Genomic DNA, 17458 nt, shown 5'->3' with positions numbered 1-17458 from the left:
AATAATAATAATGATAATAATAATAGTAATAATAACAACAACAATAATGATAATAATAATAATGATGATAATAATAATAGTAATAATAATGATAATAATAACAATAATAATGATGATGATAATAATAATAATAATAATGATGATGATAATAATAATAATTACTGCACATGGAAAGTAGCAGTAGCTAAATCTGCTTCAAATCATCTCCATTTTCTTTGTAAGATTAATGAATTTGTACATGGCCCCTGAGAAAGAAGGACAGATAGAAAGAAAGAAAAAAAGAACAGTACAGATATTGGACCTCTGTCAATGACACAAAAACTCTAAAGCAGGATCACGATCAGTAAACCCTTTTCTAATTTTACTACATGGTTACAAAGCGTGAATTTAACAGCACAATAAAAGACACAAGAGTCGATAATGACTTACTGACTTATTTGGCCCTCAACCGATCAAATCTTACACTACAAAACTTCAGAAAAAGTTTACCACAAGCGCAAAGTAACAGTACACACAATATGCCCCCAGAAATATGCAGCTTTCATATATTGAACGATTAGCAGATATATTAATTATCATGACAGGCCAACATACAAAGACAGAACACTGATTGAAAATGTATACAATATATTTTATAACAGTTAAACAACATGAACAAATAAAGAGTCAAAAATGACAATAAATAATGTTATAATAAATACACGATAATAGTTTAAAGATATGATAATTTGTTCTTCACTCCTTGGCGTCAGCAACACCTCCGGCAGTGATGGCAAATGTAGCCTCGTTCTCTGGCATGTCAGGGCTACGAGAAATGGGAAAGAAATATTATAACTTTAAATTTCACAGCTACTGGGCTTTTCCAAATGTCCTACATAAGCTCTTTAATTACCTGTCAAATATCTTCGCAATTCTCATTTCGCCTCGACCTTTCCTCAGGCTCAAACGAGTGGTGGAAGCGTGAGCCAAAATGTGTCCTCCAATCGGCTTCTTCGGATCAGCCTGGAATCTGAAAAAAATATATACAGAAATATAAACTAATTTTCCAATAAAATTATAGTTTTTGACCTACTACTATGCATACGTCATTCCAGCTCCAGGATCGGCGGTCATTTGGTTGGTGACAAAGACGGCCACGTTGTACTCTGAAGGGAAATGAGAACAATAAACTCAACAAACACCATATAATTATGATATCGTATGACTCTGCCCTCGTCACAATTACCTTCTGAAATCTTTTGCAGCCTGGAGAGCATCTGAGCTAGTTTTTGCTGCCTCTCTGCGAGTTCTCCTCTGCCAGAGAAGTCCACACGGAACAAGGCCATGATGGAGTCTATTATCTATTACAGAGAAAAGATACTGGAAACAGGGTAGCCAAAAGTTTCAAAAATCACATACTAATCATACTCATTTGAGCAGGTATGGATACAAAAAAGTTACATTCATATTCATATTCTGAATATCTTTAGAATGATCTTGAGCTTTATCAGAACAAGCATAAGACACAACAGCTAGTATACGCACTTGGACCACTGTGAACCTACTGGACACTGAGGGAGTACACAGATATAAGGCCACATGGTAAAATAATATAAAACTATAACTATATATACATAGTGTGGAGCCATATTAATACTATATTTAGTGTTTAGTCCTTCTGCCAGGGTGTGGCAGTTCATGTATTTGTTATTGGCTGCCCTATAAAAGCAGAGGAAAAGCTGCACTCAGGTGTTGCACTGTGGAGGTAACAGTCTTTTGACGGGCTAAAAGGTATGTCAATAAATATTGTGGAACACAGTATTTTCTGGACTCTTATGGAAAACACGCATTCCAGACACCAGACACACTGTAACCAAGTGGACCTGGCTAAAATGTATACCAGTAAATACTGTGAAACACAGCATGCAACATTTTCCATTCAAATGATGTAATATTGAGGCGTATAGATATATTTTGTTTTAAGCTGTTAATCACTAGGTCAACGGTTGTAATTTTTCATCAATCTGAAAACTATGAACCGCATTTGCCACCTTAATTCATTTGTGCTGTTTTTGTTTCATACTTCCACGCCATGACTCGATATTATAGACTCAATTTAAACTACATGGTCCTACTCTATGACACCACATGTACTCATTACTATGAATATTTTACTGTAAAAATGTAACTGTAAAAGCAGTTTCTGTAATATGTATTTATGTATTTACCAGCAACTTGAACACTCCACCCTCCTCATGAAATTTTGCCGCTACAAAGTCCAATAGCTCCATCTGGTGTTCACCTAAAAACAAAACCTGAACTCTAAGTAACTTTATCCCAAATTAAATACATAATAAATGATAAGCTCTGACGCACTTGTATAGGCGCGGGCATACAGTACATTGTCCAGAACTGCATCATGGTCTACATTGAACCTGTCAGCAATATCCCTCAGTCTGTCAGGGCGACTGGACACAGGCTGAGTCAAGGATACAACTATTTGACAAAGCATTATCCCTAAAACCTACTTGTTCATATTTATAATCAGAGGTGGGCAGTACTCAGTTACATTTACTTACATTTACAACTAACCTTTTAATAAAATTGTACTTTTCAGAGTACTTTTCAACAACATACTTTTACCCTTGCATGAGTAAAAGGTTTGGTTACTCTTCCCATTGCGTGGAACTCTACAAGTGACAAAACCTTTATGTTGACCATATGACTATGAGTTTGTGCATTATTTAACATTTTGTCCTTCCAATTACATTTATTTCTTGGACCACTACTTTGTACTTGTACTAGAATAGTATTATTTTGAAGTACTGTTTCTCTTACTTACCGGTAAGTAAAATTTTGGCTACTCTACCCATCTCTGTTCAATAATTGTGAAATATGACTGAATACAAAGTGTTCTCAGTATCAATAAAAATTATTTTCCCGCCTGTATAGCCATCCTCTCCAGGCAGCTGTGCGGTGACTGTAAGACAAAATACCAAAATTATCAACAAATAATAATATTGAATAGTAACATTTATGCAATACCTACGAGGCCTGCTACGCACCGCAAAGTGTGTGAGATAGCTGGGTTTTTCCTGTGCGGAACTCTACAGTAAAAATGTAAAAAATCCAAAAGTATAATACACACAGAGCATTACATAACTTTTCTGGTAGAGATATTATGTTGCTTATCTATGTGTCCATAGATAAGCAGTTGTTTTGTCTGGAATGTTAGACAGTGCAGCATCAAACTCATCTAACTCGCATTTAATAATAAAGTCTTACACTTGTAATGTGCTTTTTCAAAGCCTCTCAAAGCTCTACACAATAGTCATTATTCATTCATGTCCACACTTGGTGATGGTAAGCTACTATTGTAGCCACAGCTGCCCTGGGGCAGACTGATGGAAGCGAGGCTGCCAATCTGCGCCATCGGCCCCTCCGACCACCACCTAACATTCGCGCACACACCACTTTCATACTAGGCAATGTGGGTGAAGTGTCTTGCCGACACGACAGAACTTGGTCTGAGCCGGACTCGATCCTACGACCTTCGGGTTGGGGGACCAACACTCTAACCACTGAGCCACTGTCGCCCCCATTTAATTAACTACCCATGATTTTATTGTTCAACAATATATATATATATTCTCATCAAGGGTGGAGTGGGGCTCTGAAATCTGCCGGAAGCCTTTGCAATGCGACCCATCACACATCAATTCACTAGTCCTCATTTTCAGCGTGGTTGTTTAAAAAAAATACTAATAAAATAGCCTACACCCTAATGTGTAGGGGGGTTAGGGAGTTTGTTCTAAGGAGAATTTTGAAAAAAAAATTAAACAAATTGTCATTTTAAAACCTTTTCACAATAAGGTCCATTCTACAGTTCGTCAGTGCAGAGGGTTTATTTTGAAGGGCCACAGCTAACGGCGCACTGACACAGCAGTATGTGCTGGAGGAACTTTTCTGAGGTTTTGGGCTACATGGGATAAAACAAAGAAATAAATGACGCATGGGAAGGGTTGGCCACATCCCGGTACCGGGAAATCTCACGCGTTTCCATATTGGCACTCCACTTATTCTTACAGTGAGCAGGGTGTCCTCTCCACAGATCTGACCTGTACTTTGATCTGTTAGAGTCATCTGCTTGTCTCTATGGGAATAGATAAGTTTAATGCCATACTCAGGAACATTACAGGCAGAGCAACTACTCCATGGAGGCAAGCAAGAGCATTGGCAGCCCATTCACTAAAAAAGTTACTAGGTGCACCTTTAACATAGGACACTTAAAAAAAAAATGAAATAGCATTTCCTCACCCCCAAATGCCTCTGTAATGGCCATGCTTTCAATTCCTCCACCCAAAAGTTTACTGCAGAAATAAAGAGATGTTAAAACAACTAGTCCACACCATGAGAATAAATATGTAACAGTTGGTGGTTTGCAGATTCTAGACGGGGATGATGTCATACTGATTTCTCTATTGAACATTGTACTTTGACATGACTTTGACCTAGCGACTAGACTGTATTACAATAAAAAAAACTGCATTTGCACAATATTCATTTTTGCCACACCCCATCTGTATTAAATATTATGGCCTGTACAATATTGTGACATCATCATTCACTTGACATTCCCAACAGTCTAGAGCTGGACAACAGGTCAGAATTGTGGTGGAAATTGCAGTTTACCCGTCAGATTGCAGATTTGTTGACTTGGGTTATGGTTAATATCTAATAATTACTGGCCCTATCCTCACGAGACATAACCTGGCGCTAACATTTCTCATAAATCTCTCATAGAGTAACATAGGCCCCTGCGTTCTGTCTGGAATTGTGAACTCCTCCAATTCTAGAAAACAAACACAACCTACAGATTATATGTTAAAAATCTTTACTCAAACTCTTGGCTTCCAGTTGTGATGTGGAACACTTGCTTTCTCTTCGCACTGTACTCAAAAGCAGTCTGGAAACCGACAGTCTAGGTGTAGTAAAGATGGTCAATCATTTCACATATACTACCAGAAGTAAAGTATTAGCCAAATACAATTCAAAATAAATATCTTACCAGCATTTTCCCAGCAGCCTCCTTGATTTTTTCTACCTTTGCCTCAGATAGACCTTTGATATTACACAGAGCTTTTCGTGTGGTCATCTGGATACCTTTGACGGTGCAGATTCCCACTGATTTAAGCTTTTTGATATCAGCCATATTCTGAAAGAAAGAAAGGACAGTATTTTTTTTAGAGCTGGAGAGATTTTAAAATAATATAAACAAAAATTGGAGCAACTTACAATCCCATGTTTTTGTAGCAGATCAATATCTTGGAAAAAGGACTCCTGTTACATGCAGATAGTGTTTTAATGAATTAGCTTTAAAATACATGAATCATGCTAATATATTTTACCCATGGAAGTATAATAAGATCTTGTTATAGATCCATGATTTTACCTCATCATCATTGTAGCCAGAGTCATCTTCAACAACTTGATCTTGATCTGTTGTCTTCATTCTGGTTGGTTCACTAGCCTCCTCTTAGCTCTGAGATGCTAGCGCTTTATTTACTTCAGCTAATGCCCACCTAAAAATTCTAACTTTTTTTTTTTTTTTTTCGAAAAGGCACATCCGCAGCTATCAAATCTCTGATGAATACCTAAACGAGACGAAGGTCAAAATAAAGATGGTACCAGATTATAGAAATAATGTGAAATAAACTTTCGCGGGTCGTTTTACTGGCGGGAGATGTATTTACGGGTAAACTGAAATAATAAATTGTGAAGCAAAAAATTGGCAAAACCGTAAAAGCTAATATCATCGTTTCTCGTTATGTATATATATTCATCAAACGTATTTGTATCATTAAGTTTTTTGTGTTTGTTTGTTTGTTTGTTTTATTTTTATTTATTTTTTAACAGCACTTTTAGTGATTCAACTAAACTATACAAATCACCATCATCTTCGTGTTACCATTGAAAGCCACTAATCACGAATTTGCTCTTACTACACTACAGGCGTGTCAAATTTAATGTTTTATTGGTCCTATGCTGTAGGAATAAAGTTGCCAATTTCAAATAAGCTTTTCTATTCGACCTGATGGGCAGTGTTCTCCTATTTAATTTCCAACCTGACTGATAAAATATTATTTATATCAACTCATCGATATGAACTACCGGTACTAGTTTGTTATGATTATATGTGTTTGATTTGTATTGTGATTTTAATGCCTTTCTTATTCTATAAAGCACTTTGAATTATCTTGTGTACAAATTGTGCTGTACAAATAAACTTGCCTTGCCTTTATGTAAAATTCTTCTATGGATATTACATTTCAAAGTATCTTATTCAAAACTATTCTGTGCAGAAATTCCACTTTTTCTATTCCCGAAGAAAATACCATCATAAACAAACACACAAATTTACAATATTTTTCGAATTGGTGTTTTATTTGACAAATAATTGCAAAATGCACAAAAGACATGGTCCTGTTTCATCAGTAAACCGGAACTCTTGAGGAGAATTGTAATTACCTACAGCAAATAATTTATTTCAAGCACTGGATGATTGGACCAGAATAGTGACATGTTCTATTTGGAAATGCTGTGTTCTGATTTTTAACTTCCAAACATTCAGCATTTTTCTGTTTAACTGTATTCACATTTTATACTTTATCTGATAATGGAGATATTGAACAGCTTTAATAACAGTAGTTTTTTAAGTCCTTGGACAAAAACACAGACACAAAACATCCATACCATATTTTGTCTCATCCATTTGATTTTGCTACTACCTAAACATATTTATGATATTTAAAAAAAAAAAAAAAAAAAAAAAAAAAGACAAAACCGTGAAGCAGTGCTCCTTGAAATCAGTCTCTGCATAATGTTGACTTGAGGAGAGACAGTAAGATACAGAAGAACACGTTCTTTCTCCTTCAGATTAAATTAGAGATTAGCCCAAAGGATTCACTTCATCTTGATCCTGTGTAGTGCAGCTCTTCCGTTCTCCCTGGTCTCCCTGTCTCTCCTTGTGACCAGCTCCGTGGCCCAGAATTAGCAGCAGATCTCAGGTCCATGTAGGGCCCAGGACGCACTTAGATTTTGCTCGGAGCTGCAGGCATCATCCCGGACATTCCTCCAGACATCCCTGTGTTGGGTCCCAGTAAAATCTAAATACAAAATGGTAAAAGTAACACATTTGTTGGTGATTCTGTAAGATAACTAAGTAAAGTGAAATGTTTTTGAAATGACATGTGCACCTGTCTCTGCTGCTGAAGCTGCTGCTGCTCCAGCTGTAGTCGTTCTGTCTCAAACACAACCGGCAGCACCAGGATCATGAAGGACGTGGTGCCCACCCACAGCGCAGCACGGGAAAAACTGGAGGAATTTAATAGATCATTAAAATGCCACAGGATACCAGTTGCACAGATATTTAGACTAGCTGCACTTTCTTGTCCCACATATTGTGACAGGAGAAGGTAATATGGGTCAGGTGTCTTGTTAAAGGACAAAAGAACAGTCCAGTAGCCTCTAATTATTTGGTGAGCAGGACTGTACTACTGTGCCACTGTTGCTTTACTATTGCACATTTAATATTAAGGATATTAAATGGACAAAATGGGATATTAGATGATTGATGGATGAATTATTTCAAGCTTATAACATACGTTATGATATTCACCTTATTTTTAAAAAGCAATACAAAATGTTTACAACTAGTAAAACGAGATAAAGGAGGTTAAATATAATTCTGCAATTTTAGCTCAAAAGGAAGGGAAGACTTTAAAACTCCCACCCCGTCTAATATTAAAGATTACTACATTACAACATAATACTTTTAAGTGAGGATAAAATCATCACAAACATACCTATAAAGCTTCTTGGCCAGTGAGACGGAGCAATGCGCAGACACCTCAGCTGCAGTCCGCACTGTGTCTGGGAACATCTCTGTAAGGCCCCACAACCTCTCTGCCAAAGTCTCATCCAACTGTAAGGACAAACCATTAAGCTTAACAAAAACACTAACCACATGATGAAACCTGGAGAGACTGTATCAATAAACCATCCACTGAAAATGACTTTTCCTCTTAATAATCTATTGGCACTACTGCAAATGTGCCCTGCAATGTCTGAAGGAGCTCCCATTAGCTTGCATACAGTTTTAGCCTAAGCTTAGCCGTCATAAATGAATAGAACACGCAAAAAACAAACAAACAAAAAAACGGCCAAAACGCGTTTTGGGGGAACTACACTCCGTCACTCACGTCTTCATCTTCGTCGTCATCAATCTCGTCCTCCGGGGGCCGAGTAGACACCGGGCCCGCAGCCGGGGACAGCTCCTCGATCCCGGACATGTTCCTACTGTGTGCTCCTCTGCGGTACCCCGTGTGAGCCCGGAAAAACACCGACTACAGTCCGGGAAGAGAGCAACCACAAACGGGATCTTGGTGAATAATATTATTATTTAGGGGGAAATTAAATGAATTCTATGTAAAATCGGAGGTCACAGTGCGAAAACGTGAGGCTCTTCAGGGTCGATGACGAAGAAGGGCAGAGGTCATTCTCTATAGGGATTAGAACAAACAGCGCCACCATGCGGAGCGGCAGAGTAATAGCAGTTTGTAGCAAGTGCATAATATAAAAACTTTTTTTTTTTTTTTTTTTTTTAATTGGTGGCTTTCGATTTTTAGAATTTTTATTATTTTCTCTTGAGATCTCAAAAGGGCCATTTAAAGCCAGTTACTCATGCATAATTATGGGAGATAGTCTTCTTTTTTTTTTAATTAAAGATGAGTTACATTTCAAATAGATAGATAATATGCAATTGATATATAAGAAGCATTTACCTGTACATATGTAGATAAGTTAAAACTGTCATTAGTTACCTAAAAATTACTGTCACTACCTCCACATAGTCTACTGCTACTACATCTGCTGTGAATGCAGAGTGAAAGCAATGTTTTATTTTACACTGCATCACGCCAATCTTTTTGTGAGAGCAGTGAAAGCACAGACAGTGGAAAAGTTGGACCTAGGGAACCCTTGTTTACATCCTCAGAGTACACCGCGGAGGCGGGGTTAGCTCCGCCCTCATTCTTTAGACCTGACGTCATTGTAGCTTGTGTTTTTTATGAATGAAAGAATCCAACCTCAGAAAGCAGCGGAGTAATTCCGGGAAAAGGCGGACTGACATTTTGTCGCCAGCTTCGCTTCGGCTCGGCAGGTAAATATACACGTTATCATTATGATACTATAAACGCTCTATTCTGTAGCTTTGAGGTCGTGATAACGATCGAGCCTCCGGGTGCTTCGGCGCTGACCAAGGACAAATAAGCAGGCAGCTGTTTGCGTTAATCTCCTTAGCAAGTCACAAACCGCCGATGCTAAAGGTGCTAATGTTACTAGCATGTATGGATTCTGCTGGATATATGGCCTCTAAACGCTCACATTTATGCTTAAAATGCTTTCAGACTAATACACAGTTGCCCTCTCCGGTCTGAGTGTTTACTGATATTTAAAGGTTGATTAAAAATGTTATGGCTAGCACATGATGATAGCTGTTTACTACAGCGGAGGCGTTTAGCCCCTGTACTCATCCAGACACAGCGCTGGACACACCGTGGGAACAGCCACGCTAGGGATTACTTGTTTTACCTGAATGTTTTTGTTAAGTACATTCCTTCATTACTCTCGTTTACCAGTACTGTTGTCACTGTTGTCACTTTAAGTGTGCTTTAAGGCGAGCGGTTTCTTATTTTACTGTATTGTAGCGTGATATTTCTGGTAAATGTAAAGGTGGAAGTGGCGTTTAGAGGAATGCCCTCGTCATGGCGGAGGGTGTTTTTCTTGGATCATGGGGCAGACTGGGCTGAGGTTGTTGGAGCATGGCTGAGCGTTTCTTGCTGAATCACCCTGACTTTACGAAACGGGAGGCGGCGGTGTCGGCAGTTTACGGTGGCTGCTGCTGGACAACCTCATCCCACGCGTTTCGGGAAATGCTGTGCAGGGGTCATCAGACTGGAGGGCACAAGGGGCAGGTGTTTGGACTAGGCCTGCACAGTACCTGGGCCTTTAACTCTTATTAGGGAAGGCACGATTCGTACACAAAGTAATTCAAAGTGCTTTACAGAATAAGAAAGACATTAAAATCACACAAATCAAAACATAAATAATCATGATAAAATTGCCATTGAAACAGAAGAGTGCAGAGTAATATCCTTTTATTACATATTATACATAGTACATGTTTCTTATGTCTGAATATGGGTAACCAATAACCTTAATGTAAGAGTCTGTGCAAAACTGAATCTATCTCTCATCTATCTCTAGGATGGAATGTTCAGCTGTTACTATGGTGACACAATCCACATATTGGTAAACGCTGTCAACAAAGATAAGATTGTCTGAAAACTCAAGAAAAAATACTAAATTGATTTAAACAACTAATTTTCAGGAGCCTGCGATCACTACATCACACATGATCCTGTTCAGGTGATTGATTTTTAACAATAAAAGGTGAGAGTGACTAAGAGGAAAAACTGTTGGCCAATGCTAGCTAGCTCATGACTGAAATTTCATGAGAGAGAGAGACTTGTTTAACGGCACGAATCATCTCACCAACTAAACCAGCTCCTTTTGGTCAGACTGTGTTAAAATAAAGCTTAGTTTAAAGTCTAACAAGCCTCAGATAGAGCAGTGCTTACAGTTACTAAAATAAGTATTACATCCATAAACCAGAGGGTAACTGGTTTAAATCTGACATTGTGTCCACAAGCAAGACATTCTGCCCAAATGGCTAATTTCAGAGTATGGCAGAACTGCCACTATTAATCAAATAATCGTGACTAGTGGACTATTAAAATAATTGTTGTCATATTTTGATTCTCATTATCTGGACTATACAGGCTGTAAAACATACACCAAAAAAGCGCTACAAAATAAAATCTAAATTTCAATGAAGAATAACCTCTAAAAGTCTGTTTCTACCTTTTATGTGATTAGGATGTATTTAAAAAAACCTCGGTGTACAATAGAAATGACTAATTGTGACTAGTCGACTAAGCAAAAAATAATTGCTGACTAGTTGAATATTAAAATAATCATCAGCTGCAGACCCAGTGTGTGGCTTAAACGTGTCAAAACAACATAGAACTAATTTATTTTCTACTCCAGTAACATTTTGTCTTCACCGGGTAAACTTTGCACAATAATGATAAAAAACAAGCACATTAAATTGAAAGACCGGTGTTGTCTAACTTTTGCTTTATTTATATATATATTTTTTAAAGGTTTTTTGAAGGTGCACTATGTACATTTTATGGTAGCGGGTCCAGCACATGATTTTTCCATAGGAATGCTGTTGCTTTGCCTGGAATGTTCCACAGTATGGCATTATCTATTCAATTGCAGATGTCTTTATTGCTCAAAAATGTTTCGAAAAACTCAACACATCTGACCTGCTTGTCTGAACGAAGATGGGGAGGTTTAATAAGATATTTTAGAACATTTCAGACAAAGCAACAACATCTTCATGAAGGCAAACTGATGCTTCTTAAGATGGTGATTTTTAAAACTGTAGACAGCAGAAAAATACACAACACCTGCCTTTCAGCCCTTAAATAGTTATTTTTCCCGGCAATTACCAAAATCATAATATATTGTGCCACTATACATCCACCAGAAAGGTTCCGTAGTGTGCCTTTTTAATTAAACCCTACCAAACCTCACATATCCTTTCTCTGAATTACACCAGCTAAGAAAACAGACCCTCTTTGGAAGGCTGCGGTCTGGACATTTACAGAGGGAAAGAGTCTGAAATGATGGGAAACAAAAATAAACCTCTAGACCCGACACTAGACTGCAGTGGAGAAGTGTGGACATATTTGTGTGAAGTTAGCTCATCAAAAGGCCAGCCGTTACCTCAGAGAAGACATGGGACTGTGGGGGACACCAATCATGTTACTCCATTTAACAGCTATGGGTGATTAAATTGTCTATTTGGTCAGTTGAGAAAGTCCAACGTTGCAAAATAAAGAAAGTTGCCACAATAGCTAAGAATAAGTAAGCTGGGAAAGCACCTCTGGTCTGGTGACTGCTGTGTGTGACTAGGGGAAGAAGGTAGTGAATTATGTCTTGTTAAGGCTTTTGTAATAACAACTTGTGTATAATGCTTTAAGTAAACAGGGAGAAAGATGCAGATTTCCCAGATAATATTTGGATTGAATTTTTCCCAGCAAGATTAAAACATTTTCAGTATAATTCTTGGCATTTTTTCATTGGTTTCAGAATGATGAAAAATGAGGGGTGCCATAGTGAATTGAGTGGTAAAAAGTCCCCAAAATGTCACCTATAACAGGAAGCTTCATCTCATGCATAGCAGGTGATATTTTGAGGACTGTTGCCCATTCAAAACATCATTTTTAGTTGTCAGATGATGTTCCACAAAGTTTCTATTTAGTACCCTTTTGGTTTTTCCAAGGTCATTGTTTTTAGACGGGAAATGATCTATAAACAACATGGATTTTTTTAAAAGCTACAATATGTAACCTTTTGGACTAAAATAAAAGCATGTTTTTTCATTGTAGATGGGTTTTATTGGGGAGTCTCCTCCTGCTTGTTTCCATGGAAAAGTTGTTCTTTTGGCTATAATATTCCACAGTATGGCATGAAATCCATCTCCATGGAGAACATTCCAAAGTATGATCTTTTTTTTTTTGATGTAGTTGACTTTCTACCTCCAGAAAGTTACATACTATCACTTTAAATCACAGAATGTATAAAATTATGAATAACAATGAACTGGAACACAATGAAAATTCATGTTAAAATGTGCATTTTTATCAACTCAACTCATGCAATTAGTTTCAAGTTACCCAACCTAATTTCACTTTAGCACACAAGCTTCTCATGTATGTATGTACAGTAACAGTTGAAAACAATCCACCTGGCCCCGTTTTCGTTCTATAAAGCCCTGAACCGTTGGTGTGGTGTCGACAAGAGGAAGTGTGGAGGGGATTGGTTGGGACACCTGCTTTTAAGTAACCAGGGGGCAGACACATGATAACTTCCTCCTCTGTGTTCCAGCGAACGCACAAAAGGCCTGGCTCCTCTTTTCTATCGCATCATGACACAGAGTCTAATGAACAGGCACTTTTTTTTAGAGAAGCATGAATTTACTGTTACTTCTGCTTTTGATGTGTACAATAAGGTGTCTTTACACATGTCTCACACACAACATTCAATGGATTTGATAAAGTTGTGTGAAAATGTTAAAGATGAATTCATTGCAAAATATTCTTCTGTTTTGTGTTTTTTAGAGTGTCTGTTTGTTCGATTTGTGACGTGTGAACCCAAGACTCAAGATCATGACGACAGAAAGAAATAGCAAAGCCCTAAAGGTAACATGGTATTCTCAAATCACCTGTGTTTACTAAAATACATTATGTTATTATTCATAGATTGCATTTACTCCTTTCAATGGACTGTCTATGCAATCTTTTTGTTATGAAATGCATAGTACAGTGACATCAAGTTGATAGTTAACAGTTAATCAATATAATTATTTGATAAAAATGGTCTAGTCAATAACATGTATTTATTAATCAGTCTTGACCTGTAGTCTCACTGCCCGGTCGTAACAGTGCACTACATAACTTTTTTTGGTGGAGGGTCTGCTATCTGCAGCTCCATAGAGGTGTTACTTTGCCTGGAATATTCCACAGCATTAAATGTCTCCATGGGGACAAGCAGGTAGCACCACCAGGCTGGGTTAAAGGTCAACTCTGTGGAGAAATGACCCCCCCTCACAGTCAAATGCATCTTTTTCCAAGTTTTTTTCCCCTTTTGCTATTAAAACAGCTGTAACTGAATAAATAAAAAAATGGACAAGACAATGGCATACAGTGGAACATTCTAGGCAATTTCCTCCATCAGAAAAGTTTCATAAAGCATCTTTAATCATTAGAATGCCTATGTAAGGTTGACTATCTGCATAAATAAATCTGCATTTGTAAAATTGTATTATAAATGGCATATTACACTACAGCTACATTACTGCTCTGATAAACCAAAGTCTCATGTTGTTATTGTTGTGCCCAGGTGAAGCAGGAATGCGGCGAGAACGTGCCCTTTCTGTCGGACAGCGAGCTCATGTCTCTGTCAGTGCGCGATCTCAACATGCACCTGCGAGGCCTGTCCCGCGACGAGATCCAGAAACTCAAGCAGCGCCGCCGAACCCTCAAGAACAGGGGCTATGCGGCCAGCTGCCGGGTCAAGCGCGTGTCCCAGCGTGAGGCGCTGGAGCAGCAGAAGCAGGAGCTGCAGAGAGAGGTGGACCGGCTCGGGGCGGAGAACGCAGGCATGAGGAAGGAGTTAGAGGGCCTGGGGGCACGCCTGGCAGCACTGCAGAGGTTCGCCCGCGGCCTGGAGGCAGGTGGGGGCAACCTGCTAGCCACTGCGCCGCGACTCAACACTGCCTCCGTCATCACCATCGTCAAGAGCCCCAACCAACAGCAGCAGCAGACGCACAGGGAGCACGAGCCATCCTAGGACCGCCTCAGGGAGAGAGGGGGAGGAGGGGAGGGAGACAACCTACAATGCAAACTCAGACATCCTGTTCAGAGATGATGTGATCTATAGACTGTAGTGGGATCTGGAGGCTACAAGAACTGCATGCACATTTTGGACACCTACCAGCACTAGAATACTATTTGGTTACAAAGCCGGTGTTGGCATTACCACCAAAAATGGGTCATTGTTCTTGTTTTTTAAACTCGCAACTAACAAAAAATTGTGTTTATTCAGTTATACAGTAGAAGACATTAGTATTATTTACAGTTTGTCCCTAACTGGATTTAATATGGTCAGTGTTTCTCAAATTGTGGTGCGTGTTCGGCCTCTGGTGATACAGAGTTCTGCAGTTTTGAGTATTTGCTTGATTTTTAGAGACAAATTTATTCAAGTTTTTGTTCCCTTTGGGTAAATTATCACCTAGAAAACCTCTTAGGTCTGATATAGTCCGGGTTTAGATCGTGGTGATACTCGGAGAAACAAATCTTGTCTTAGGTGGTACTTTGTCTGAAAAGTTTGAGAACCACCGGTCTAGCTCTCAAAATGTGCATGCAGAATTTGTAGAAAGCAGACATGGATGTGTTGGAAATCGCATTAGGACAAAAGCTTGCATTACACGTATCTTCAATGTGGAACTATTCTAACTACAAATACAGACGATAAAGATGCATTACTTTGTCCAATGCAATCTCCAATGCTAAACACAATTGGACAGAACAGAATTTAGTTTCAATTTTGTCGACTCTTCAGTTTTTGTGACTGAACTTAGCGATATATGTCGGACTAGAGACTACACGCAATGCACTTCAACTGGTTCATGACAAACGCCTGCAAAAAAAACAACTAAGTTACTGTCCGTGTTCACTGTGATGTCACCGGGCCACAGCATCCTCACGGCTTCTCACAGCGCTGCGTTCAAGTTCCTCAGACATTTTATTATGCCGTGCCTTCAGTCTACGTCAGTGTATGCAAACGTAAGGGGGAGCCGGTTCTCACGGACTCCCCCCTGAACACATCCTTCCATTTTGTTTTGTTTTATTGCGAGTCGGCTCCTCACGCGATGTGCAGTAACCTCGCGGCTGCTTGTTGGTTTTTTCTATGATAATGTTCGTGCGTGTTATAATGGTGGACTTCCAAATGCAGATGTTGGTTGTTTTAGCTCAATGGGTGTGCATCTGGTAGGAATCGCCACAGTAGATGCAAGTGTATGGAAGACAATTTGTTTAATCGGGTTTTGAATTTTAAATGCTGCTAAATTTCTCAAATATTTCTAACGTGTTTGATTATTTTCATTCTGAATTTCATTTGCTGAATTTTTACCTTTTTTCAAGCCCTTGTTTTTTCAAAATTCAGAGGGTAAATTTTGCAGTGAATAAATTCGGAGCAACGATCCACGCTGCCAAGGCATAACCAATTGATTGTGCGTGACTGAGGCCAGAGGCAGACTGTTTCCTACTGGCCTTTTCTCTTCTCTTCTCACAATCTGGAGAGCTTGTAGTTAAGGAAGAGATGAGGGTTTTGATTAGGCTAATTTTGTTCAATCAGATCGGTTCCCTACAGTATTTCCTGGTTGTTACTAAGCGGGATTGACTCAGGATTTCTTGCTTATGCCTTAACGTCTTGGATCTTTGCTGCAAATTTGACAGTTTACATTTTGACTGTTGAATTTGAGGGCTTGAAAATAAGCGCTGAATATGTAAAAGGTTATTTTTTGAAATTTAAACGTGTTGAAATGAATGAATATATACTTAAAATTTCACCAACTGAAATTCAGAATAAAAACAACTCGAGTAAAAAAAAGATTCAAAGCGAGAAATTAAACAGCATTTAATATTGAAAATCTAATGAAACACATTATCTTCCATACAAGTCCTCTACATACATTCCTGTTTTTTGCTCTTATTTGTACTGTTTGTATGTGCCGTTAAGAGACGAAAATGTTCGGTGACATTTATCAGAGATATATTCTATATTTTATTTGTATTTAAAGGTAGATATTGAGAAGACAAGCTAATGAGTGCTGTGACGTTTCCTATGTTCCAAAAGTACTTACCTATATGACTAGTCTGGGGGTATCTCCTCTGTCTAATTAATTATTGTATTGTGAGACGATGATTACAAATGTTAATTATTAGCTAAAACAAAGTAGGAATATATGCTCAAAGCCAATGGCCATAATGCTGTAATATGACTCGTGTGTTTGTAAACGGCTTGTTGTAGTGGATCCTTGGAGGGACATTATTTTTCTATGCTGATTTGTATGTTAAACGTCTGAATTGTCAGGGGAGGACGGAGAGTGAGAGAGGAGGGAGATGAAGAGACTAAAGAAAGTGCGGCAGAGACTTGCGCGTCAGGGTTTTGTTTTGAGGGAGACGGGAAGTAGAAGTTGGATGTAGAAAGAAGGGGGGGGCGGAGCTTTATTCACTTGAACCTCCAGCGGTCGTAGGCCTGTTTATAGACGAACAGCCTTAAATTGGTGGAGTCTAGGCCACTGACAATGCTAGCAATACAATATGATGTGTGTGTATAAGCAGGCATTGTGACAGAACTCCTATAGATATGATGAGGCATATATTTAGCTATATGAATATATGTGTGTCCAAGCATTTATCCTCAATATTGTATGTCTGTCTGATTGTGCTGGATGTTTTGTAATACTTGCAAAACAAAATGGTCTTTGTATTTATTACTTGTATTTTTTCTATTGTGAAAATTTAAGTACATTGTCTATTTTATATATTAATTATAATAAATGTTGTACATATTGTACATACAACGGTGTGATGTGGTTTCCAGTAGAATAGTTTCAGTTTAGGGTTAGTGTTCTTAAAAGAAATATCCAAACTTATGATCCACAAATGTTGACGTTAACATTTGTCACGGGACTACAAGAGAAAAGTGGCCGTTTTTGTCC

At 38.4% G+C, this 17458-nt stretch overlaps 3 protein-coding genes across 3 annotated transcripts; 1 reads left to right on the top strand and 2 right to left on the bottom strand.

Annotated features, from left to right (window-relative positions):
* Positions 1–612: 612 nt before the first annotated feature.
* dmc1 (DNA meiotic recombinase 1) lies at positions 613–5507 on the bottom strand. Its single transcript, XM_033984847.2, has 13 exons — positions 5432–5507; positions 5275–5319; positions 5048–5194; positions 4878–4960; positions 4297–4349; positions 3045–3086; positions 2887–2959; positions 2356–2447; positions 2208–2281; positions 1226–1340; positions 1085–1145; positions 893–1009; positions 613–805 (listed from the first exon to the last, which is right to left on the bottom strand). The coding sequence occupies exons 1-13, from the start codon at positions 5489–5491 to the stop codon at positions 736–738; spliced, it is 1032 nt and encodes a 343-aa protein (XP_033840738.1). The 5' UTR covers positions 5492–5507; the 3' UTR covers positions 613–735.
* A 1284-nt stretch (positions 5508–6791) lies between these two features.
* On the bottom strand, positions 6792–8532 carry tomm22 (translocase of outer mitochondrial membrane 22 homolog (yeast)). The gene is made up of 4 exons (XM_033984691.2): positions 8241–8532; positions 7845–7963; positions 7236–7353; positions 6792–7145 (listed from the first exon to the last, which is right to left on the bottom strand). The coding sequence occupies exons 1-4, from the start codon at positions 8328–8330 to the stop codon at positions 7071–7073; spliced, it is 402 nt and encodes a 133-aa protein (XP_033840582.1). The 5' UTR covers positions 8331–8532; the 3' UTR covers positions 6792–7070.
* Positions 8533–9108: 576 nt separating this feature from the next.
* maff (v-maf avian musculoaponeurotic fibrosarcoma oncogene homolog F) lies at positions 9109–17325 on the top strand. The gene is made up of 3 exons (XM_033984453.2): positions 9109–9199; positions 13293–13373; positions 14074–17325. Exons 2-3 carry the CDS (start codon positions 13341–13343, stop codon positions 14521–14523), a joined length of 483 nt encoding a protein of 160 aa, XP_033840344.1. The 5' UTR covers positions 9109–9199; positions 13293–13340; the 3' UTR covers positions 14524–17325.
* The last annotated feature ends 133 nt before the right edge of the window (positions 17326–17458 follow it).

Source organism: Periophthalmus magnuspinnatus, chromosome 19 (genome assembly GCF_009829125.3).
Source record: "Periophthalmus magnuspinnatus isolate fPerMag1 chromosome 19, fPerMag1.2.pri, whole genome shotgun sequence".
NCBI classification, from domain to species: Eukaryota; Metazoa; Chordata; class Actinopteri; order Gobiiformes; family Gobiidae; genus Periophthalmus; species Periophthalmus magnuspinnatus.
Note: the sequence above shows the minus strand (reverse complement) of the source record. Positions and strands in the feature narration are given on the sequence as shown.

What these genes read in the sequence shown, in the direction of transcription:
- tomm22 (XM_033984691.2), bottom strand. Translation starts at nt 8,330, where the DNA reads ATGTCCGGGATCGAGGAGCTGTCCCCGGCTGCGGGCCCGGTGTCTACT. An exon ending in ATGACGACGAAGATGAAGAC is followed by an intron (nt 7,964 to 8,240) that starts GTGAGTGACGGA and finishes TTGTCCTTACAG; the next exon opens with TTGGATGAGACTTTGGCAGA. An exon ending in AGCTTCAGCAGCAGAGACAG is followed by an intron (nt 7,146 to 7,235) that starts GTGCACATGTCA and finishes TTTTGTATTTAG; the next exon opens with ATTTTACTGGGACCCAACAC.
- dmc1 (XM_033984847.2), bottom strand. Translation starts at nt 5,491, where the DNA reads ATGAAGACAACAGATCAAGATCAAGTTGTTGAAGATGACTCTGGCTAC. An exon ending in TGCTACAAAAACATGGGATT is followed by an intron (nt 5,195 to 5,274) that starts GTAAGTTGCTCC and finishes TCTTTCTTTCAG; the next exon opens with AATATGGCTGATATCAAAAA. An exon ending in GCTGCAAAAGATTTCAGAAG is followed by an intron (nt 1,146 to 1,225) that starts GTAATTGTGACG and finishes ATTTCCCTTCAG; the next exon opens with AGTACAACGTGGCCGTCTTT.
- maff (XM_033984453.2), top strand. Translation starts at nt 13,341, where the DNA reads ATGACGACAGAAAGAAATAGCAAAGCCCTAAAG. An exon ending in GAAATAGCAAAGCCCTAAAG is followed by an intron (nt 13,374 to 14,073) that starts GTAACATGGTAT and finishes TGTTGTGCCCAG; the next exon opens with GTGAAGCAGGAATGCGGCGA.